We start from the raw sequence: 25,652 nt of genomic DNA, 5'->3' as shown, positions 1-25,652 counted from the left end.
TCTCTCTCTCTCTCTCATGCTTTATTTTTTAGCTATCTCCGTCTGAAACTGAAGACATCTTGTGGCTTCTAATCTCTATCACAGGCAGACAGTATTTGTTGTTGCTATTATTGTGAAAGTTTAAATTATATTGTGTCCATATTGTCTTTTAAGATTATACTGACTCAAAGAAAATGATATTCAAAGTCTGAGTGGCATTTCACTGAACAGCAAGTGTTTGGCTATATTGAGCCCCTTGGCATTTGAAATGGAGATTTGTAATTCAGGTTGTGTCTAGAGACAGAGTTAACCCATACTTGGACATAATTCTCAGTCTAGGGCTGTTAGAAACAATATTTGATTTGATTGAATAGATTCCCATTCCCATGCCAATCCTTTAAAGGGCCAATCCTCTAAGCATTTTTTGAGGGTATACAATGTTTGTTTACATTTACAAAACAAGCTTATATTTTGGGTTCTGAAGGGATATGACAGTTGTAGGATCTTAATTTGAGCTAGTTTGCTACAGTAGGAAATATAATCCTGCAGCAACAGGAAATGTAAATTATGTGGATTATAATTAATGGACATTTTTGTACGGGTTGATACATTTTTCAACCCGTACAAAAAAGGGAAAATCAAGTCTTACATTTCAGAGTGGAAGCCTTTTTAAACCTCAAATAGACTGCAAAGTTGCATTTCCATTTATTTTATCAACAAAAGACTGATCAAATTTAGATCCTACAGCTGTAAAATTATATTTTTCAAGAATCATATACACATACACACAGTTTATATATAAACTCAGCAAAAAAAGAAATGTCCTCTCACTGTCAACTGCATTTATTTTCAGCAAACTTAACATGTGTACATATTTGTATGAACATAACGAGATTGAACAACTGAGACATGAACTGAACAAGTTCCACAGACATGTGACTAACAGAAATTGAATAATGTGTCCCTGAACAAAGGGGGGGGGGGGGGGGATCAAAATCAATAGTAACAGTCAGTATCTGGTGTGGCCACCAGCTGCATTAAGTACTGCAGTGCATCTCCTCCTCATGGACTACACCAGATTTGCCAGTTCTTGCTGTGAGATGTTACCCTCACTCTCCGGGCTCTTCGCTGGCCATGGCAGAACACTGACATTCTTGTCTTGCAGGAAATCACGCAGAGAACGAACAGTATGGCTGGTGGAATTGTCATGCTGGAGGGTCAGGATGGGTACCACATGAGGGAGGAGGATGTCTTCCCTGTAACGCACAGCATTGATTGCCTGCAATGACAACAAGCTCAGTCTGATGATGCTGTGACACATGACGGAGACTCCACCTCCAAATCTATCACGCTACGCTCCAGAGTACAGGCCTCGGTGTAACGCTCATTCCTTTGACAAAAAACGCGAATCCGACCATCACCCCTGGTGAGACAAAACCGCGACTTGTAAGTGAAGAGCGCTTTTTGCCAGTCCTGTCTGGTCCAGCGACGGTGGGTTTGTGCCCATGGGTGACGTTGTTGCCGGTGATGTCTGGTGAGGACCTGCCTTACAACAGGCCTACAAGCCCTCAGTCCAGCCTCTCTCAGCCTATTGCGTACAGTCTGAGCACTGATGGAGGGATTGTGCGTTCCTAGTGTAACTCGGGCAGTTGTTGTTGCCATCCTGTACCTGTCCCGCAGGTGTTATGTTCGGATGTACCGATCCTGTGCAGATGTTGTTACACGTGGTCTGCCACTGCGAGGACGAACAGCTGTCCATCCGGTCTCCCTGTAGCGCTGTCTTAGGCGTTTCACAGTACGGACATTGCAATTATTGCCCTGGCCTCATCTGCAGTCCTCATGCCTCCTTGCAACATGCCTAAGGCATGTTCACGCAGATGAGCAGGGACCCTGGGCATCTTTCTTTTAGTGTTTTTCAGAGTCAGTAGAAAGGCCTCTTTAGTGTCCTAAGTTTTCATAACTGTGACCTTAATTGCCTACCATCTGTAAGCTGTTAGTGTCCTAATAACCGTTCCACAGGGGCATGTTCATTAATTGTTTATGGTTCATTGAACAAGCATGGGAAACACTGTTTAAACCCTTTACAATAAAGATCTGTGAAGTTATTTGGATTTTTACTAATTATCTTTGAAAGACTGTCCTGAAAAACATTGTTTATTTTTTAAAATACTACATATATATACAGTTGAAGTCGGAAGTTTACATACACCTTAACCAAATACATTTTAACTAAGTTTTTCACAATTCCTGACATTTAATCCTCTTAAGAATTCCCTGTCTTTAGGTCAGTTAGGATCAACACTTTATTTTAAGAACGTAAAATGTCAGAATAATAGTAGAGAGAATGATTTATTTCAGCTTTATTTATTTTGTCACATTCCCAGTGGGTCAGAAGTTTTTGGGTAGCCTTCCACAAGCTTCCCACAATAAGTTAGGGGAATTTTGGCCCATTCCTCCTGACAGAGATGGTGTAATTGAGTCAGGTTTGTAGGCCTCGCACACACCTTTTCAGTTCTGTCCACAAATTTTCCATAGGATTGAGGTCAGGGCTTTGTGATGGCCACTCCAATACCTTGACTTTGTTGTCCTTCAGCCATTTTGCCACGACTTTGTAAGTGTGCTTGGGGTCGATGTCCATTTGGAAGACTCATTTGCGACCAAGCTTTAACTTCCTAACTGATGTCTTGAGATGTTGCTTCAATATATCCACATAAACTTCCTGCCTCATGATGCCATCAGCTGCGTGGTCCCATGGTGTTTATACTTGTGTACTATTGTTTGTACAGATGAACGTGGTACCTTCAGGCGTTTGGAAATTGCTCCCAAGGATGAACCAGACTTGAGGAGGTCTACAATTTTTTTGCTGAGGTTTTGGCTGATTTATTTGGATTTTCCAATGATGTCAAGCAGAGGCACTGAGTTTGAAGGTAGGCCTTGAAATACATCCACAGGTACACCTCCAATTGACTCAAATTATGTCAATTAGCCTATCAGAATATTCTAAAGCCATGACATAATTTTCTGGAACTTTCCAAGCTGTTTAAAGGCACAGTTAACTTAGTGTATGTAAACTTCAGACCCACTGGAATTGTGATCCAGTGAATTATAAGTGAAATAATCTGGCTGTAAACAATTGTTGGAAAAATTACTTGTGCCATGCACAAAGTAGATGTCCTAACCAAAATGAGTTTTAATGACTCCAACCTGAGTGTATGTAAACTTCCGACTTCAACTGTATATATATATATATATACTGTATATATATATAACTGTATATATATATATATATACAGTACCAGTCAAAAGTTTGGACACACCTACTCATTACACATTTTTTCTTTATTTTTACAATTTTCTACATTGTAGTATAATAGTGAAGACATCAACATGATGAAATAACACATATGGAATCAAGTAGTAACCAATAAAGTGGTAAACAAATCTAAATGTGTTTTATATTTTTTATTCTTCAAAGTAGGCACCCTTTGCCTTGATGGCAGCTTTGCACACGCTTGGCATTCTCTCAACCGGCTTCACCTGGAATGTTTTTCCAACAGTCTTGAAGGAGTTGTTGGCTGCTTTCCCTTCACTCTGCGGTCCAACTCATCCCAAACCATCTCAATTGGGTTGAGGTTGGGTGATTGTGGAGGCCAGATCATCTGATGCAGCACTCCGTCACACTCCTTCTTGGTCAAGTAGCCTTTACACAGCCTGGAGGTGTGTTGGGTCATTGTCCTGTTGAAAAACAAATGATAGCCCCACTAAGCGCAAACCGGATGGGATGACGTATCGCTGCTGGTAGGCATGCTGTGGTAGCCATGCAGAATGCTGTGGTAGCCATGCAATTCGACCATGAAGGCCTGATTCACGCAGTCTCCTCTGAACAGTTGATGTTGAGATGTGTCTGTTACTTGAACTCACTGAAGCATTTATTTGAGCTGCAATTTCTGAGGCTGGGAACTCTAATGAACTTAACCTCTGCAGCAGAGAAAATGATGGGTCTTCCTTTCCTGTGGTGGTCCTCATGAGAGCCAGTTTTATCATAGAACTTGATGGTTTTTGCAACTGCACTTGAAGAAACTTTAAAAGTTCTTGAAATGTTCTGGATTAACATAACTTCATGTCTTAAAGTAATAATGGATTGTTATTTCTCTTTGCTTATTTGAGCTGTTCATGCCATAAAATGGACTTGGTCTTTTACCAAATGGGGCTATCTTCTGTATACCTCTCCTATCTTGTCACAACACAACTGATGGGCTCAAACGCATTAAGAAGGAAAGAAATTCCATAAATGACCTTTTAACAAGGAAAACCTGTTGATTGAAATGCATTCCAGGTGACTAACTTATGGTTGAGAGAATGCCAAGACAAAGGGTGGCTACTTTGAAGAATCTCAAATATAAAATATTAATTAGGACCGATTTCAAGTTCATAACAATCGGTAATCTGCCTTTTTGGATGCCGATTATGGCAGATTACATTGCATCCCACAAGGAAACTGCCTGGCAGGCTGACCACCTGTGTAACGGTTTTCTTCCGTCGAAGGAGAGGAGGACCTAAATGCAGCATAGTTCGTGTTCAACATGTTTAATAAAAGATGATAACGTGAACACTATACAAATACAAAATAACAAACGCGGCAAAACCCGAAACAGTCCTATCTGGTGCAGAGAACACAAAGACAGGAAACAACCACTCACAAACCCCAACACAAAACAAGCTACCTAAATATGGTTCCCAATCAGAGACAATGACTAACACCTGCCTCTGATTGAGAACCATATCAGGCCATACATAGAAACGGATAAACTAGACACACAACATAGAATGCCCACCCAGCTCACGTCCTGACCAACACTAAAACAAGGAAAACACAAAAGAACTATGGTCAGAACGTGACAACCTGTTACGCGAGTGCAGCGTCTTATGGACCTTGTGGCTGCAAGGAGCCAAGGTAAGTTGCTAGCTAGCATTAAACTTATCTTATAAAAAACAATCAATTTTCACATAATCACATGGTTGATGATATTACTAGGTTATCTAGCTTGTCCTGCGTTGCATATAATCAATGCGGTGCCTGTTAATTTGTCATCGAATCACAGCCTACTTCAACTTCGCCAAACGGGTGATGATTTAACAAAAGCGCATTCGCGAAAAAAGCACAATCGTTGCACAAATGTACCTAACCATGACCATCAATGCCTTTCTTAAAATCAGTACACAGAAGTATATTTTTTTTAAATGGCATATTTAGTTCAATTAAATTAATGTTAGAAGGAAATATTAACTAGGGAAATTGTGTCACTTCTCTTGAGTTCAGTGCAAGCAGAGTCAGCGTGTTTGCAACAGTTTGGGCCGCCTGGCTCGTTCTTCCTAACAAAGATCGTAATTAATTTGTCCGAATTTTACATAACTATGACATAACATTGAAGGGAGTGCAATGTAACAGCAATATTTAGACTTAGGGTTGTCATCCGTTCGATAAAATACGGAACGGTTCTGTATTTCACTGAAAGAATAAACGTTTTGTTTTTGAAATTATAGTTTCCAGATTTGACCATATTAATGACCAAAGGCTCGTATTTCTGTGTTTATTATATTATAATTAAGTCTATGAAATTGTTGATGCGTCATAAATCCTATAATAACTACAAACTAAAACTTCTTAACTGGGAATATTGAAGAAATGGGAATATTGAACCACCAGCTTTCATATGTTCTCATGTTCTGAGCAAGGAACTTAAATGTTAGCTTTTTTACATGGCACATATTGCACTTTTACTTTCTTCTCCAACACAGTGTTTTTGCATTATTTAAACCAAATTGAACACATTTCAATATTTATTTGAGACTAAATATATTTTATTTATGTATTATATTAAATTAAAAGTGTTCGTTGTTCATTCAGTATTTTTGCAATTGTCATTATTACAAATATATATATAAATATTGGCCAATTAATCAGTTCACTGGGGCAGATTTAGCAGGGCAGAAAATTGACGAACTGACTTGTTGGAAAGGTGGCATCCTATGACGGTGCCACATTGAAAGTCACTCAGCTCTTCAGTAAGACCATTATACTGTCAATGTTTGTCTATGGAGATTGCATGGCTGTGTGCTCGATTTTATATACCTGTCAGTAATGGGTGTGGTTGGAATAGTCGAATCCACTCATTTGAAGGAGTGTCCACATACTTTTGTATATACAGGGCACATTTTATTCATTTGTAAGTCAAGAAATTGATGTAGCAACTGCAGATCGCTGCTTTAAATGGTAAAGAACCTATGGTAAGCCATAGTCCATTATTTTACATGTCCAGACATACTCTAAATATGAATCTACATTTTCATTAGTGCAATTCAGAAAGCAGTTCAAAATTGGACCCAAAAAGCACCAATCACATTACATGAAAATACAAAACTGTGCGCCACCAGTTATGACCTGGCCTTAAAAAACACACAAAAAACAAATAGCCTTGCCTTTCCTGCACAAACACTTGCACTTGTCTGTTCATACTAGCACTGACTTTTCAGACATTTAGCAGACGCTTTTATAGATGAACTTTTTACAGACGATCTTACCCGGAGCCATTTACAGCAGTGAGTGCATTTTCATACTTGCATTTTCAGCTCATGAAACATGGGACCAACCACATGTTGCGTTTATAGTTTTGTTCAGCGTGTAGTAACACCTCACCAGAACAGGCTGATGATGTCACAATGAGTGGGTTGACATACAGTACACACAGGGATTAAGGCTAGGTCGCTAATGGTGAGTTCTATTGTGTTATTCTGACCCTCTCACATCGGCTGTCTCGTGTCAGGTCCTTCGTCATGCTAGAGTGGCATTTTTATTAACCATTCACCCACTGAAGTTGTTTTTCATTGAACAGGAATAGCCATTACAAAGGCATTACAAATGCTCAAGTACAGTTCAAGCCCAGTTATTGGCCACTTGATATTCCGCTGTGTTGTGCATGTTTTATTATTATCGCTTTTTGGTGTTCCGAATGTAATGGTTGCTAAGAGAGATCATGCTATCATAATTTAAATAAACATTTCCTGGACCATTTTGAATCTGTAGAATGTCTATATGATCCAAAACAGATAAGCCTATAGTCTATATGTTGTAGGCTAACTACAGTATATAGACGCTGGGTTGTTTAGCAACAAAACCAATGTGTGTGCAACTTTGGGACAAAACTGTCAACTCCAAAGGATTATTGACAACGTGAACTATATTTAGTCTCCAAATGTTTATTGAAAACAGAAATGCATTTACACAATAAGCACTTGTGTCTCAAATACAACCTTACAGGTGTTGGTTAGCTAGCTAGTGATTTTTTTGCCACATTAGCATAGACATGACATAAGTAAAAACATCTTATAACAAAACATGGTTTCAAGAACAAGATACAACTAGCTGAAACATGGCAGCTTCTTGTCATTGTTGCTAGCTATCTGACCATTCAGAATCATAACACATGGCCTTCTGCCCCATCAAATACATGTGCATATAAGTAAATGGCCCAGTGCACATCATTTTTGTGACGTTGTCAGGCAACCCGTCTATGGGACAAGGCCCAGGTAAAATGGATACTCAATATAATCTGTGGTAACAATTGTGTGTCTATCAGATGGTGCCCGAAGATCCGATTTCAGGGCCTTGGAGAGACACCACAACTGTACGAAAAGCGCTAAACAAGACTCCACCACGGGTGAAAAGCGTCACACAAAGTGGACCCTTGTGGATTCTAAATGAGTAGACTGACAAGTCTTTCCGTGACCCCACTTGCATGCATTTGCATATAATACAATTATGTTTCTATGCTTACAAGTCATGAAAGATTAAATTGCATTGAATTGCATTAATCAGAACCTTTAGGGCAGGGTGCTGCTAGTGACATTTAAATGTCAAGAAGAAAGGAGACTAGAGGAGGATTGGCGTTCTTTAACAAGTTTTAATGTCAAGTGCACAAGTACAATGAAATGCCTTTCATGCAAGCTCTAAAGCCAATAATGCAGTAATCAATATCAATGTAGTACTGAAAATAACAGGGTAGAAAAAAAACAGAAGAGGAATTAAAATTAAAATTAAGAAAAACACGAGAAAGTAAGAAGCCATATACAGGGTCAGTTCCAATACCATATTTAGAATGCAGGGATATAGGTAGATAGGTATAGGGGTAAGGTGACTAGGCATCAGGATGTATGATAAACAGAGTAGCAGCAGCGTAAATGAAGATTATATGTGAGTGTGTGTGCATGTTATGTGTGTGTTGGAGTGTCAGTGTGTGTGAGTGTTTAGAGTCATGTGAGTGTGCATGATTGAATCTGTTGGGGCTGTATGCAATTTGGAGTGGGTCTAGGGTGACTGGGAGGATGGAGTTGAGGTGTGCAATAACCAGCTTTTCAAAACACTTCATGATTACAGATGTGAGTGCTACAGGGCGGTAATCATTGTGGCATGACACCTTAGAGTTCTTCTGAACAGGACTAATGGTTATCATTTTAAAACACGTGGAGATGACAGACTAGGACAAGGTTGACAATGACTGTGAAAATACCTGCCAGCTGATCTGTGCATGCTCTGAAAATGTGACCTGGCACTTTGAGCATGGCACTGATTGTCAGAGCAAGGTTTGGGCATGAGGAGAACACAGTCTCCCGCTAACATAATCTCTATACACTTAATTAAGTAGGCCTACAGACTGGTGTTGCAGATGGCTATATATTTTTGCCACAGCAACCCTACTTCACACAGCACAGGTGAGAGAGAGAGAGAGAGAGAGATTCATTTCTGGCTATGTTCCATTCCAAAAACCTTCCACCTCTCATCTGCCCTCTTACACTCACTTTCCGTTCACTGATCAGATTCAGTAGCTTAAGTAAGATTAATTGATCCTGTCAAAAGAGTTAGCTGTCATCTATCCATTCCTGTCAGATGTAGGAGAGGGAACGAGGACAAAGAGGAGGCCAGGTATGAGTACGAGCGCGGGACAGTGCAGCTCCTGCTTCCTCTAGTCACACAGATAAATATGGTATTGGGCAGGGTCCGAATGAACATTCTGCGCGCGCTCCAGTCGAGTAATATCGAGGAGGACCGCACTTCGGTGGCGAAATGTGTATACTGTTTTTCTGTTAAATGCCTGGGTATTGGACTATTATGATCTCTTTCGGCAAGGCGACAACTAACTCTAGATGTATGGATGTAATCCCAATCTCACAACTAGAACAGGGGCGGAGCGCAGAGCATCTCTCTGGGTCTCACCTGTGTGCGTATCTGAATTGGACACTCCACACAGCGCAAACGATGTGAGAACAAGCGGGAGATGAATCTAACGAATTTTTACTCCAATTTTGGACATTCATTTTCAACAAATCTTTCAATTTTGGGACCTCAACATGAGCACAACTGGAGTTTACAGGAGGATAACAACCCCTACCCGGAATTGTTCTTATTTTCGGGACACGAACCGAGCACCATCGTGTTGGTGGTTATGTACTCCCTGTCCTTCCTCGCGGGGCTTGGAGGGAACATTATGGCTCTCCTGGTCCTCACCCGAAAGAGGACGGGTCTGGCGGGAGTGTCGGCGACCCGCAGACTGCTGGTAAACTTGGCGGTGTGCGACATGATGGTGGTGTGTGTGTGCATGCCAGTTAACCTGGGACTCCAGGTCTACAACGCCTGGGTGTTCGGTGAGTTTCTGTGCCGCACCGTGCCGTTCGTTCAAGCGGTATCGGTGTCTGCGAGCGTCCTGAGCCTGGCTGTGATCAGTCTGAACCGCTACTACAGCGTGCACAATCCTCTCCACGCCCGTTCTTTTTTTACCGGGCGGCGGATACTGTGTATGATCTGTGTGGTGTGGAGCGTGTCGTCGGGGTTGTGCATACCGCTCCTCTTCATGAATACCACCCAGACTCTGTCGCTGCTGGACATCACCGTCACTGTGTGCGTGGAGAGCTGGAACGAAGTCAAACTGAAACAGAGATATAGCTTCCTGCTCTTTTGCTCTCTCTACGGCTTTCCGGTGTTGTTTAACCTGGTTATAAGCGTGCTGACCGGCTGGAAGCTGTGGGGCACCGACGACAAACGGACGCAAGATTCAAATACATTTGGCGTTAAGCTATCACTGTCCCGCCTCAAAGTGCGTAAAAGGATAGCCAAGATGGTGCTGTCACTAGTTGTGCTTTTCACACTGTCCTGGCTACCTCTGTATGTAGTGGACATATGGTTAGACTTGAACATGGCTGCATCTTTAAAGAATGAGGATGATGTGAACCAGGTCAACCACGAGTGGATTCTTCACGGGAGACCATTTGCGCTATGGTTGGGTCTGACCAACTCCGCTCTCAACCCGCTCTGTTATTGTTTCGTGGGGAATTTGCACAGGTCTGCGAAACGGTTCAGGAAAAGCTACCGACTGAAACTGTCGTCAGTGTGCAGTCTGTTGCCACAGCAGTCCTCCATGCCTATGGGCGGCATCTCAGTGCCCAAAGTCGTGCCATATAGCAGAGCGCAATCAGTGAATCGCAGCGCAGAGATGGGCGCATCGAGAAAGTACGCCAATTTAGGCGATAAACTAACCAAGAGCAAGAGCCTGTCCTCTGTGACAGCGTGTGAGACTGTTTTCGACTGATTGACAGAGACAACTACCTGGTTACAGGGTGAAGGTCACAGTTATTTCTCCAATGGACTGGAAAGCGTTCATCATACAGTTCAAAATGAGATATTCTGTGAAAATCTGTCCCTTTTTCAACGCAACCTCCAATGCAAATGGAGATATTTGCCATAAATGCAAGGAACAGATTAGAGTGTTGCCCTTTTCAATATGAAGTGTAGTGTTGTCTGTATTATGGAGTGTGTTGCCGCTTTAAAAACGGCCCATGATTCTAGGATTGTTGAAGAATCAAACGGTCAATGTAAATGATGAGCATGTCCAATACCTAATGATTTTTTTGGGACTTGGCTTCACTGAATCCAATTTCAAACAGGCTATTTGATGTTGTTTTCATCTGTACAAAATAATGTGCATCTCATTCGATTGTGCATAATAGGCTAGTTGTCTTTATATAGTGATCCAAAATGATTAATGTATACAATGTATAGACCCTGTTTAAAAACTCGAATATATTTAATTTACCCTCAAGTCCTATGAAGTAGAACTCATCCATCAACATTCAATTCCATGTCAACGAAATGAGCTGTATCCAAAACTTAAACCGTGCCAATTATAAAAACCATTATGTAGTAGTTCAATTACAAGGCTACATTGTATGACTATAATTCTGTAGTTATTTGTCCAAGTCCATTCAAATTGCTTCCATAATTGTTAAATTAGAGAATTGTAGGACCATCATATTTTATATTCCTAGTTATTATTCCAAGTCCATTTCATTTGCCTCCATAGATGGTATAGATTGATTTCTCCATTCATCCTTTCTCTAGCAAGGCTGTGACACGTCTTTTGGCAGACGGATCGCTCCCTGCTGACTGGCACCATTATGAGTCGAGTTGGCTCCTTGGCAGGGTGGGATGGGGCCTCGCTGGTGGCCGGGACATGGAGCCTGATTTCCTGGGGCGGCAGGGTAGCCTAGTGGTTAGAGCATTGGACTAGTAACCGAAAGGTTGCAAGTTCGAATCCCCGAGCTGACAAGGTACAAATCTGTCGTTCTGCCCCTGAACAGGCAGTTAACCCACTGTTCCTAGGCCGTCATTGAAAATAAGAATTTGTTCTTAACTGACTTGCCTAGTAAAATAAAGGTAAAATTAAAAAATGTCCAGATTAAAAATGGTACTGCTGAGACTGATCTGTGGTCACCTACCGCTGCTGACGCATGATTGGTGGTGGGTGGCCACAGAGCCCTGGCACCAAAATCAATCTCCTACCATCTGCAGTTACTGAGGCCTGATGTGTCTCCACACAACATGAAAGATCCTCGGATAAATTGTAAAAGTTTTACTTAAAAGCCATTTTGGTTCTTTGAAGGTTGACGGATACACTTATAGCCCGCTCGCCGCATTAAGGTGCCTCCAACCTCCTGTGAATTACTGATTGTCTGTAATGGTTTTGACATTAACGAAGCCTTCCTTCATGGACTCTCACAACCCTTCAAGCTTCTCTACCTCAGTGTTTCTGTAAGGCTTTGATCACTGCAAGATCATTTAGCCAAGTGGGTATTTTAGTGCATGTGAGATATACCAGCATTCCGTTGAGAATTGGATTCATATATATATATATAAAAATCGGTAACCATTCCACATGTTGACAAAATAAAATACGCTAGACAAGGTGGGATCTTTTTGTGTCGGTAAAATGAATTACGCGAGAAATGTCGGTGGAAACGCTTTTATGTGCAAATATTGATATTATAACCATAATATCCAAGTAAACTTGGAGTCACGCGATGACATGTTGTGTGGTCCTCCCACTATGACTCAGGAAACCATGCAGTTTATTAGGCTACAGATGCAATAATATATGATGAACTTCACAGGGTGGTGAAAGTGCAAGGTTGATGTTCCTTTCCAATAAATATCGAGGGGCTTATTCTGGGGACATGATAATCGATGCTTGGCTGCCATTTAACAAATAATAATATAATAATCTTATCATTTAGGACGGGGTTTCTCAAACTCGGTCCTTGGGAACCCAAGGTGTGCACAGTTTGGTTTTTACCCTAGAACTACACAGCGGATTCAAATAATCAACTAATCATCAAGTTATGATTATTTGAATGTGCTGTGTAGTGTTAGGGAAAAACCCAAAAGGTGCACCCCTTGGGGTCCCGAGTTTGGGAAACGCTGATGTGGGCTATAGAGTACCACAGTATGAGTCATAATACCCATAAAACCTAGCAGTCACACAAGGAAATGGTTCCATTCATTTCTCCCATAGGGGATTTCAGAAACACTTCAAATAAGGGCTGTGTTTCGTGTAGGCTTACCCTGGCATGCTGTTTTAATAACAGTATAAATATATAGGACAAGGTTACTTCAATCAATATATTTGCCTGTATTTACCCCCCCCCCCCCCCTCCCTAATTAGCTGCTAATGTGGCTATCATAAAGAACTACAAATGCCATGATGATGTGGACAAGACTGCCGAAGGTAAAGGTAAGAATCTCTGGATTAACTATCTAATAGCTACATTTATTAATGAATAAATTGGCAAAATGTATTTCCTGCTGAAGGTGATGTTATCTCCCAGTGTCTGTTAGAAAGCAGACTGAACTAGGTTTCCGCCTGTGCTTATAGCTGTATTCCGTTTATTTTTACCCTATAAACTCCCTAGTCCTTGCCGATGACAAGCATATCCATAATGATGCAGCCACCACCATGCTTGCAAATATGAAGAGTGTTGGATTTGAGCGGTTTCTCTGAGCGGTTTCCTTACTCTCCCCCAACTGAGTTAGGAAGGACGCTTGTATCTTTGTAGTGACTGTGTGTATTGATACAAAGTGTAATTAATAACTTCACCAAAGTGTAATTAATAACTTCCCCATGCTCAAAGAGATATTCAATGGCAGCTTTTTTCCCACACATCTACCAGTTCTTTGTGAAGCATTGGAAAACCTCCCTGGTCTTTGTGGTTGAATCTGTGTTTGAAATTCACTGCTCAACTGAGGGACCTTACAGATAATTATACTGTATGTGTGGGGCACAGAGATGAGGTAGTCATTCAAAAATCATGTTACACAGAGTGAGTTGAATACTTATTGACTCAACTTTTCATTTTTTATTAATATGTAAAATATTCAAAAAAATAATACCACTTTGACATTATGGGGTATTGTGTGTTGGCCAGTTATACAATCTCAATTTAATACATTTAAATTCAGGCTGTAACAAAATGTGGAAAAAGTAAAGGGGTGTGAATACTTTCTGAAGGCACCGTAAGTGATGACTAATCAATCCCTAGAGTTACCGCTATTAAAATGTCTTCTGACCTTAATGGGACTTTCTGGATAAATAAATGTTACCTACATTTTTTAAATAAAGGCTTCCGACAACCACATGAATATTTAGACCTTTCCCCTGCAGAAGGACAGAATTTAACCATGATTATGATACATTTCTGAAGATAGAACCTGACCCTGCAAAAGGCTCTGTGGTTTGGAAAGAAAATGACATCCCAAACAAATCAATACAATAAAGTCCTTGGAGGAAATAAGCATAGAATAACGTTTCTACATTTTATGGGTCAGTGGTCGTTCTAGATAGGTCCATACCTCAGTCCCCTAGAGGTTTTATGACGACTCTGCAGTCATTTGTGGAAGAAACAGATCAGTTAACAAAGGGACAGGTAGAGATCCTTTTGTACTTTAACTATTTGTACACCGTTACAACACTGTATATAGACATGCCATTTGAAATGTCTTTATTCTTTTGGAACTTCTGTGAGTGTAATGTTTACTGTTAATTGTTATTATCTACTTACTTGCTTTGGCAATGTTAACATATGTTTCCCATGCCAATAAATCCCTTAAATTGTCATTTAATTGACTAGAAGACATACAAATATAGAGGAAAGATGGGCGTCACAAACAGAGAAGGGAGGGTTGAGGAAGACCAGCGAGTACAGAGACAGAACAACCTCCCCAACACACATCTAACCGCTTTCAAGATGCTGCATTTACTATTTGATTTTTAATGGTAACCGTAGTCATTTCCCAACAAGTCCAACTAATTGTTTCCTATCTGTTTTGAATTCTGTATACAAGTGGGGCACAGCACTCCCTCGCTGTGCACCATGTGGGTCGCTTCAGCCAGGCTATACAAATAAACCTGTTATTACAGTTCAATAGCAATGATTGATGTTGACAAAATAATTGGATCTAACACACGAATACTAATTTTCCCCGTGAGTAAAATTGTCACAAATATCAATTTAAGGGGCTTTATTGGCTTGCCAAAGCAAGTGAAATAGATAATTATCAAAAGTGAAAGAAAAAAAAACAGTAAACATTACACTCACAAACATTCCAAAAGAATAAAGACATTTCAAATGTCATACGTCCATATAGTGTTGTAATGATGTGCAAATAGTTAATGTACAAAAGGGAAAACAAACAAATATAGGTTGTATTTACAATGGCGTTTGTTCTTCACTGGTTGCCCTTTTCTTGTGACAACAAGTCACAAATCTTGCTGCTGTAATGGCACACTGTGGTAATTTCACCCAGTAGATATGGGAGTTTATCAAAATTGGATTTGTTTTCAAATTCTCTGTGGGTCTGTGTAATGAGGGAAATATGCACATCTAATATGGTCATACATTTGGCAGGCAGTTAGGAAGTGAAGCTTATTTTTGGAACCAGGTTCTCAATAGCAAGGCTATGCTCACGGAGTCTGTACATAGTCAAAGCTTTCCTTAATTTTGGGCCAGTCACGGTGGCCAGGTATTCTGCCACTGTGCACTTTGTTTAAGGCCAAATAGCTCTGTTACTTTCCAATATGTCAAGTAATTGTCTTTTTGTTCTCATGACTCGGTTGGGTCTAATTGTGTTGCTATCCTGGGGCTGTTTGTTTGTGAATAGAGCCACAGGACCAGCTCCCCTCATCCATTCGAATAATTAAAACAAGTCCATGCTATTGGTTGTCAGAGATCAGTGATTTTGTGAGGTTTTAATGTGGGAGAAGCAGGAATCAGATGACACCGCAAAGAGAAAAATAAATGAAACTCATTTCCTCATCGTCAACCTCTGCTTACGGTACGGTACCTCTGGACTTGATTTATATCCAATTACTTTGTACAAGAATAAATAAAATCACATAACATTGAAATTCAATGCAATCTTCCTAAAAAAAACTACATCTCAGTATCAACATTCTGTTCTTTAGAGGTCATAAATAAACTATGTTAAGGGTGTGTGGGAAATTGGCTTATTGTGCAACTGGTAAACAAAGGTATATTGTGAGAAGACAAAAGTCCTGACCAAGCTTCCGATTATCATACACATTTATTTTAAAATCAGATCTTGTGGACATTGGTTCTGAAGTGTGTGTTCTGTTAATTTCTTAATGGATGCATCACATCAATCATCATGAGAAAGAAAGGAAGAGGAAAGTGCATCTTAAGAAAAAGAGGACAGTACTGTGAAGCGACTGAGCGCCACTCAACTCTAAACACTCACACACACAGCCTCTCCAATACAACATTAACACACTCAGGTTGCTCATCAAGTATCTCCACAGACTACCACTGTTCATTTCCCACATGACCAGAGTCCTTTGTGCATCCAAAATGGCTCCCTTATTCCCTATATCGTGCACTAGTTGACCAGAGCTCTATAGGCCCTGGTCAAAAGTGGTGCACTATATAGTGAATAGGGGTACCATTTAAGACACAGCCTATTGAAGTTGACGTCTCAGTATTTTTCTTTCTGCAGGCAAAAGATGCAGCACTGAGTCAGCAGGAGGAGGGGGATCCTCAGGTGGGGGGGGGGGTGATAGGTCCCCCTGGCAGATCCCCCCCTGACATGGTAACTTCCTGTAAGACAGAGGTCTCATGGGAATGTTCACATGTTGGTGCTCATTCGTGATTGGCTGTTGGCAGAGTTGAGTTCACCTTGGCTGCCCTCCCTGGGAGGAGACTGGAGAGAGAGGGAGGGAAAAGGGAGGAGAGGGGGAGAGAAAAATAAGGTTGAGTGGTTGACATCCTCTATAAGCAAAGACGGGGGAAAACCTAATTCTCATCCTGCATTCTGATGCCTTTACCAGTCTTCAGACATACGAACATACAGTATATGTATCAAAAGGAAAACGTACCAAGCATACAATATAAAAAGTGTTGCAACTATTCTCTGGTACTGTAAGATCATGACAAACTGGGGAGAGAGGGACAGACGACAGAGATTCCTCCTCTGAATCAAAGGCATTTTATTTCAGAGCCAATGATGTGTGGAAATGAGGAGGAGAGGGGGAGGACGGCCTGTAGAAAAGACTGGTGGACCAGAGGTCAACGAGATAGAATGAAAGGAAGAAAAAGCGGATATGGGAAAAGGGAAAGAAAGAAAGGAGAGGATCAGATGGCGGCACTGATAGGGAGGCTGATTGAGGCAAGGATGTCAAAATAAAGAAAGAAATAGCAGTTCTGAGAGATATCCATATCCTAAAGGTAAAAGGCAAAAAAGAGAGAGAGAGGGGGGGATCAAGATAGATGAGTAGAGAGAGCAGCCTGAAAACCCCAGGGAGACCCTGTGTGCAGAGGTACCTTGACGTGTATCTGGTTGCGCAGCACAGCAGCTCGCAAGATCATGGCTTTGGCTCGCCTCTGGAACTCCTTGCCCATGTGGATAGACTTCTCAAATGTGTGGCTCCGCTGGTCCACGTCCCGCGCATACAGGATCTGGGATGAGGAGGGAGAGTATTTCATAGTCTCTTTGTACATAAATGTGCTCGGCATCTCAAAGAGAGAAGGGAGGAGAGAGAGGCTGGGGATAAGAGCGCTGTGGCAAACCATTTGGGTCACTGTCGAATCAACATCCCATGCTGCATTATAAGATTATAAACTGTTAAACAATGAAAGAGTGATCGGAGCTCATCTAGTGTGAGTGAGAGATGGGGTGTATATGTGACTTGACTCTTGAGTGTGTGTGTATTACCTTGCTGTGGGAGTCTATGCGTGCATTGATAAGTCCCTCCAGTATGAGCTGGGTGAGTTCGTCTTCCAGAGCTAGCACCGTGGTGTTGAAGGCCTGGGCCATCTTAGTCATGTCTGCAGACACGTACGGGCTGAAGTACTGCAACACACACACACACACACACACACGTTAACATCTTAGTCATGTCTGCAGACACGTACGGGCTGAAGTACTGCAACACACACACACGTTAACATCTTAGTCATGTCTGCAGACACGTACGGGCTGAAGTACTGCAACACACACACACACGTTAACATCTTAGTCATGTCTGCAGACACGTACGGGCTGAAGTACTGCAACACACACACACACACACACACGTTAACATCTTAGTCATGTCTGCAGACACGTACGGGCTGAAGTACTGCAACACACACACACACACGTTAACATCTTAGTCATGTCTGCAGACACGTACGGGCTGAAGTACTGCAACACACACACACACGTTAACATCTTAGTCATGTCTGCAGACACGTACGGGCTGAAGTACTGCAACACACACACACACACGTTAACATCTTAGTCATGTCTGCAGACACGTACGGGCTGAAGTACTGCAACACACACACACACACGTTAACATCTTAGTCATGTCTGCAGACACGTACGGGCTGAAGTACTGCAACACACACACACGTTAACATCTTAGTCATTTCTGCAGACACGTACGGGCTGAAGTACTGCAACACACACACACATTAACATCTTAGTCATGTCTGCAGACACGTACGGGCTGAAGTACTGCAACACACACACACACACACGTTAACATCTTAGTCATGTCTGCAGACACGTACGGGCTGAAGTATTGCAACACACACACACACACACGTTAACATCTTAGTCATGTCTGCAGACACGTACGGGCTGAAGTACTGCAACACACACACACGTTAACATCTTAGTCATTTCTGCAGACACGTACGGGCTGAAGTACTGCAACACACACACACGTTAACATCTTAGTCATGTCTGCAGACACGTACGGGCTGAAGTACTGCAACACACACACACACGTTAACATCTTAGTCATGTCTGCAGACACGTACGGGCTGAAGTATTGCAACACACACACACACACACGTTACATCTTAGTCATGTCTGCAGACACGTACGGGCTGAAGTACTGCAACACACGTTAACATCTTAGTCATACATGCAAGTGAAAAGTAGAGACTGAGGTACTGCACACGCATGCATGACCCTCGCCCACGCCACTACACAAAAAAAAGTGTACATTACAGCAAACACACACACATTAATACTGGGGAGAGAAAACCTGCTCTGAATGTTAATGATCCCAAAATCAAACTATTTTGATTACATATTTATTATTTACAATCTAAATAACACCAGCGTAACTCACACCCTCCAACAAGTATCCCAACCATCATCCCACTGCAGTAAAACAGAAAAAGGAGACCAAGAGGTCAAGCAGAAGAACAATGTCTAATTTAGGGCATGATATTAAATAACATTAGCAGAACAACCATTTTAGGTGCCATACTTCACCTGCTAGTCCAGTTAACGGTCAGAAGTAGTGCGCTATAGAAGGAATAGGGTGCCATTTGGAATGTAACCCCTGTAGATGTTTGACCCCAGGAGTCAGTGTCATTCAGACACATTTCCTCAGCTAAATGTAGTATTGATTGCTGCCTGAGCTAGAAGTGACAGGTTTCCATCCAATTAGTGACAGATTTTCATGTGAATATTCTAGAATCCGCATACGGTGATATGATGGTTATTATATCAATATGTGCGCAGAGGCATTTACACCTCCATTTCTCACATAATTAATTTTACAGACACAAAAAGATCCCCACCATGTCGAACCAACAAATTCCGTCAGCATTTTCAAAAATGGACCGAAACGGGCACTTTTTTTAAATTTTAAATTTACAGTAGGACTTTACTCGCATAAAAACTGTGGATGTAAACGTGGTTAGAGAGAAATGTTTTGTATCTGATTCTTTCCCCCAGACGCAACGATTGCCTATTTATTTTTTTACGACTATGGGGGAGCCATTGACTGACTAATTGACTATTCAAACCCACCCGTAGTTGTGAGTATATAAGGAAAACAACAGAATACTCTGGATGTCCATGATGTTCAGTATTATATGGGAGTACTGGAGGAAAAGTGTTCCTGTCCCCAGTCTCACCTGTATAAGGGCTCTGTTCCTGATCAGTGTGTAGAGGGTCAGTACGTGGGGGGCCAGGTACATGTCTAACAGCAGGTTATCCTGAGAAATAAGAAAGGCAGTCTGCATTTAGGACAGGTTTCAAATATGTGTTATCAACATAATGAAAATACAGCACTAGGAAAATACATCATAGCTAAGAAATCATGTTACTTGGTTCTTACTTTGTTGAATTCCCGTTTTCAAATTATTTTGCTACCCATTTGATGTTTTTCACATCAATGCAATCATTGGATCGATTGATAATCATAGATCATTAATTAGATCAATCTCACCTTGATCTCATCCAGCATTTTGAGACAGGAAGCGTACTTTGACTCATAGAACTTAAAGATGATGTCACGGACCTGAGGCTCCAACTCTAAGAATAATTTAAAGGAGCTGGGAGGACATAAAATACACGAATAGAGTATTGTGGATGGTAACACAGCTCGGTCAGTTACATGAAAAACATACACCATTTATACAGCAGGTACACAGGCGATTGCTCACTCACACACCTGCTTGAGATGACGTTCTTCTGTAGCTCCTGTCTGTCGAAGGTGGCGAGGGCACACATCCCTCCGTACACAGCTACATTGCTGGGGGACAGGAGCTGGACACACAATACAGGAGGTTGGTACAAAGTCAACAGAAAAAAATAAAAATATTAGAATTTGTCAAGCAGCAATCGTCTTTACAATTGTCCAAGTACCCTTGTCCTAGTTGTTGTTGCCTTCCCAATTGTTGATAAACAATTCAAATTATCACAGAACAACACAGGGAAGTCACAGACATCACCTTTAAAGTACTAAGACAGGCAGGCAGACTGACTAACCTCAGCGAAGTCACAGTGGTCGAAAGAGGCCAGCAGGAAGCACTTGGCTGCTTGTTTGTACTTTCTGGAGGCCAGCTCAGCTAGGCCTGGGGGAGAGTGACAGATATACAGACGTGGAGGAGGAGGAGGAACAAGGAGAAAGAACGAGAGGTCAAATGAACCAGAGTGTGGGAAGAGAACTTTGTAATCTAATCAAAGCAGAAGGGGGTTTAAAACAAATACATTTTCATTGAAACAAAACATTAGCATGAGTGTCTGCACCTGTTGAAGATTGGCATCTGTTAGTGAGTTGTATACCCTCTAGAGAACAACAGGTGAAAACACTTACAGTTTGTACATCTCTTTTTAGAACAACAAAGAGTGAGTGAATTACCTGCAGCACATTTTAATTTGGTGAGGACTGACTGACTCTGGCAATCTCTCTCCCCTCTTTGCTGAAACAAAAATAAATATATTCCCTCAGTAAAGATGGACATGTCTGTGTTTTTTTTAAGACAGTAGAGGACTTATGCTCTCTGGCTCAGAGGAACCTACGACTTACCTCTGCTATCTCCGGAGTGGATTCAGCTTTGCTCACATAACTAAGGACGTGGGACCAGTTCTGGAGGTAGACGCTAACCTGATAGATGAAAACAGTAAACTCAGTATGAAAGCCTGTAGGACACATATCAATACCGCCCTCTAGTGCTAGTCATTGAAGTAATCACATCACAGAGAAAGGAAGAGGCTGAGAACAAGTGAGGCTGAGAGAGAACGAACGAGGAATATAGCCCTTCTGCCCTCCAGACTTTACATCAGGATTAAGAGCATTTACCAAAAAACTAGGACCACTAACTGTCATTATGATAAATGGTGACATACCTTGATGACATTAAGACACATGTTTATGACATGCTTGGCACTAGTGCAGTAGTCTCGGGCTCTGGAGTAGCACTTAAGGGCGTTGCTGAGGTCACCGCAGTCCAAGTAGTGGTCCCCAAGGTCATCATGACCCCTCCTGAGGCGAAATAAATTATTATAGAGAGCATTTGGGCCAGTACCAGAGAGGAAGAGAGGCCAGGAAAGAAAAATTCAGATCCCCCTCTTAAGCCTGAGCAAAGCACTATGCAGAATCACTGATCAACAAATAAATATTCCATTCCAAATGACCTTACATTAAAAAGCTACTACTACTAGTAAACTACTCAGTGATTACTTCAAGATCTGCAAACAGACGCAGAACATTGCTCAGGCCGATCCTCTTGGAGGTGAGGATTACCCAATCGGTTTATTATCTACTTGATGCTAACAACCGTAGCGTCTCCCACCCACCTGATGCTCTCTTTGATGGAGTTGCCTTTGTAGTTCTTTAGGTCAGTGTCCAATTTCTCCAGTTTGAGCAGGGCCTTTTTCCTGGTCGACTCGGCCCAAGCTGTGTCCAGAGGAGGGGGTTCGACTGCCCCGCCCTCCACCGGAGCATCTGGAGCCCCCTGGACCTCTCTGAACACACACACACACACTTGAATCAATCAAACACTCAACAAAAACAAAAAGCACTTTCCAAACCAACAATGAAAAATAACATACTATGTACTAGTAGTAACCACTGTGCATTGTTGTACCTTCTCTGTGCTATGCTGGAGGGGCAGTGGGCTGTGATACACCTACCTGGTGGCCTCTGTGAGCTTGCGGTGGATCTCCTCGTACACGTCTACGTTGAAGGTCCTGTGGACAAAAGACAGGGCCATCTTCAGGGCCTCGGCGCGGAGCTGGGGACAGTGCTCTGCGATGAACTGCAGCCTCTCAATACGCATCAGACCACAGTAGCTGGATGCATATTGCTCCAGGTCCTAGAGAGAGGGAGACAAAGATACACACACACACTTCAGTGGGAAAAAAGCCTAAACATGTTGATTTTTCACTCAATAGTCTGCATTTTTATTTATTAAGGATCCATTAACGCACTTACATTACACATAAAACAGTACATCATAACATTATTACACCACTACATATCTACAATACAACATGTACAGCAGCCACTTTAATAATGGGAATTGATGGGAATTTATGTAAAATATATCACTAGCCACTTTAAACAATGCTACTTAATATAATGTTTACATACCCTACATTATTTATCTCATATGTATACGTATATACTGTACTCTATATCATCTACTGCATCTTTATGTAATACATGTATCACTAGCCACTTTAAACTATGCCACTTTGTTTACATACTCATCTCATATGTATATACTGTACTCGATACCATCTACTGCATCTTGCCTATGCCGCTCTGTACCATCACTCATTCATATATCTTTATGTACATATTCTTTATCCCTTTACACTTGTGTGTATAAGGTAGTAGTTTTGGAATTGTTAGCTAGATTACTCGTTGGTTATTACTGCATTGTCGGAACTAGAAGCACAAGCATTTCGCTACACTCGCATTAACATCTGCTAACCATGTGTATGTGACAAATCAAATTTGATTTGATACCACCATACAACATTATAAGTATACTCATGTTTGTGTGTGTGTCTCTTCACAGTCCCTGCTGTGTCATAAGGTGTACTTTTATCTGTTTTAAAATCTGATTCTACTGCTTGCATCAGTTACCTGATGGTGAATAGAGTTCCATGTAGTCATGGCTCTATGTAGCACCTACCATATTCTGTTCTGGACTTGGGTATTGTGAAGAGACCTCTAGTGGCATGTCTTGTGGGGTATTCCACTTCTACAGATTCCTTTGATTTCAGTTTAACATTTAAATAGCAGTAGAAATGTCATTTGTGTGGTATTTGAGTCCCATCTACATGAAACAAGCCCGCCTTTACAATGCCAGTGGGGGGAAATTCTGGATAGATAGACCATACCAGCGTGGGGTTTTCCACCACATAGTTGACATCTGGTGCATTCTGCTGGTCCTCCTGTGGGTCAGCATCTATCTGCATGGGCTCAACAACCCCCTGAAGAAGAGCGAACATACAGGTAACTGCCAAAATAGAAGAAACACCAACATAAAGTGTCTTAATAGGGTGTTGGGCCACCACGAGCTGCCAGAACAGCTTCAATGCTACAAGTGTCTGGAACTCTATTGGAGGGATGCGACACCATTCTTTCACGAAAATTCCATAATTTGTTGTTTTGTGGATGGTGATGGAAAACTGTCTCAGGTGCCGCTACAGTACCTCCTAAAATTTGGGCGGCAGGTAGCCTAGTGGTTAGAGTTTTGTAGTAACCGAGAGGTTGCAAGATCGAATCCCCGAGCTGACATGGTAAAAATCTGTCGTTCTGCCCATGAACAAGGCAGTTAACCCACTGTTCCTAGGCCGTCATTGAAAATAAGACTTTTCAATGACGGCCTAGTTAAATAAAGGTAAAATAAAAAAATTGGGTTGAGATCAGGTGACTGACACACACTTTAAACCCCCTTTGCTCTTTTGAGACCCCCTCTTTCAAAGTCACAGATATCTTCTTCTAGCAATGATAGCCAAAATAACCGGCAATTTTTATACATGACCCTAAACATGATGAGATGTTAATTGATTAATTAACTCAGGAACCATACTTTGTATCCCTGATTTGATCAAGTGTTATCTTTATTTTGGCAGTTATCTGTACATACTGTTGATAAGTGTCATAGCAGCGTGGCACAACCAGGTTACCAAGGTAATAAATAGCCATACATACACGACACTCCCACAATAGACAGATCGCTCATGTCCCACTGGATACTTACATTGGAGACACAATGTACATGTGTTACTGAACAAAATTAAAAAGGGATGGCTAAACTACTACTAGCTGGATAGCAGGTCAGTCAACTAACTACAATAACAGAAAACTAGCTAGTTAGCATGACTGTCAAAGTGCCTGAAGAAACCATAAATGACCAGCGAACAGTTTCCTGGGGTGAACCTTTCTCATTTTTTGTCATTCTAACATTAGTCAGTTGGTATAGAATAACAGTGAATGGAAATATAATGCTGTAGAGTTAGCTATATGAACTTACTAAAGTTAGCCTAGCTAGTTAGCTTGCCAGTACTGCTAGCGGCCCAAGCTACTCCCGATGTATGCAAGGCTTGCGTGTTTATCGGAGTACCCACCGTCCCAGTTAAGCGCGAGGAAAGCCTTCTCCACGTGTATACCCGCATACCGTTTTTGTGTAAACATGCATCAAAATAGATTAATTATTACCTGAAAGTTGAATACTTGCACGGGCAAAGGCATCTTTCACGGTTTGTGACGTTCAGCGGCAGAGAGGAAGAAGCGAAGCGAGACGGATAACTGGGACCAAAATCTGTCTTCTCCAGCAGGTGGCGTTTTCCCCGCTGATCAAGGGAGGAGTTGTTGTATGGAGATCAATGAATGTCGAATTTAGTTAACAAAAAAGTAATGTCTTGTTTTCTACTTGAGGCTTATTTGATCGAATATACGTTTGGTAATGCTTACGTTGTTATGAGTGTACTGATATAAGTAGGACACATGATATCCTGCCAAGTTTGAGAAAAAAAACACTTCATATATGATTTGTGCCTGTTATCACACTCGTATCTGTCCTCTCATTGGCTAGAGTGGTCCCACCTGATCTTGCCTTCTCCAGACTGCCTTCCATTTCTGAAGACATTTATTTTCATTGTTGGAGCAGCCAGTCAATTAACTGGTCGATATGGTCCCGTGTCTCAGTTGGTAGAGCATGGCGCTTGCAACGCCAGGGTTGTGGGTTTTATTCCCACGTGGGACCAGAAAAATGTACAATGTATCCACTCGCTACTGTAAATAGCTCTAGATAAGAGTGTATTTTAAATGACTAAAATGTAATATGATGGATAATCTGAGTCTACAGCAACACACAACGGCTCGCTATCACATCCGGGGCATGGGTTCACAGGGCTCTTTACGTAATGACGTCAGCGCTGCTCCAGATGTGTCCGAGGCAGTGTTATTGCAGCGTTCAAATCAACGTCGAACTCGGAAAAATACGAGGTCAAACATTGACGTGTTTCAGGT

The 25,652-nt window shown here is 41.6% G+C and overlaps 2 protein-coding genes across 4 annotated transcripts; one reads left to right on the top strand and one right to left on the bottom strand.

The window, feature by feature from the left end:
- Positions 1–9,254: 9,254 nt before the first annotated feature.
- LOC115144490 (gastrin/cholecystokinin type B receptor-like) lies at positions 9,255–11,220 on the top strand. The gene has a single exon (XM_029685548.2). The coding sequence runs from the start codon at positions 9,312–9,314 to the stop codon at positions 10,617–10,619; it is 1,308 nt and encodes a 435-aa protein (XP_029541408.2). The 5' UTR covers positions 9,255–9,311; the 3' UTR covers positions 10,620–11,220.
- Positions 11,221–15,924: 4,704 nt separating this feature from the next.
- Positions 15,925–25,498, bottom strand: LOC115144262 (COP9 signalosome complex subunit 1). Of its 3 annotated transcripts, XM_065002519.1 has the most exons (15): positions 25,095–25,498; positions 24,840–24,973; positions 23,516–23,608; positions 22,298–22,479; positions 21,962–22,129; positions 21,512–21,647; positions 21,192–21,269; positions 21,024–21,084; positions 20,651–20,736; positions 20,334–20,428; positions 20,109–20,214; positions 19,795–19,875; positions 17,588–17,725; positions 17,197–17,331; positions 15,925–16,576 (listed from the first exon to the last, which is right to left on the bottom strand). In XM_065002519.1, exons 2-15 carry the CDS (start codon positions 24,870–24,872, stop codon positions 16,502–16,504), a joined length of 1,467 nt encoding a protein of 488 aa, XP_064858591.1. In that variant the 5' UTR covers positions 24,873–24,973; positions 25,095–25,498; the 3' UTR covers positions 15,925–16,501. The 3 variants fall into 3 exon arrangements, with proteins under 3 accessions (XP_064858591.1, XP_029541018.1, XP_029541017.1); XM_029685158.2 differs by having other exon boundaries at positions 23,516–23,634; positions 24,840–25,498; XM_029685157.2 differs by having other exon boundaries at positions 24,840–25,498.
- Between the last annotated feature and the right edge of the window lie 154 nt (positions 25,499–25,652).

Source organism: Oncorhynchus nerka, linkage group LG16 (assembly GCF_034236695.1).
Source record: "Oncorhynchus nerka isolate Pitt River linkage group LG16, Oner_Uvic_2.0, whole genome shotgun sequence".
Lineage (NCBI taxonomy): Eukaryota > Metazoa > Chordata > Actinopteri > Salmoniformes > Salmonidae > Oncorhynchus > Oncorhynchus nerka.
Note: the sequence above shows the minus strand (reverse complement) of the source record. Positions and strands in the feature narration are given on the sequence as shown.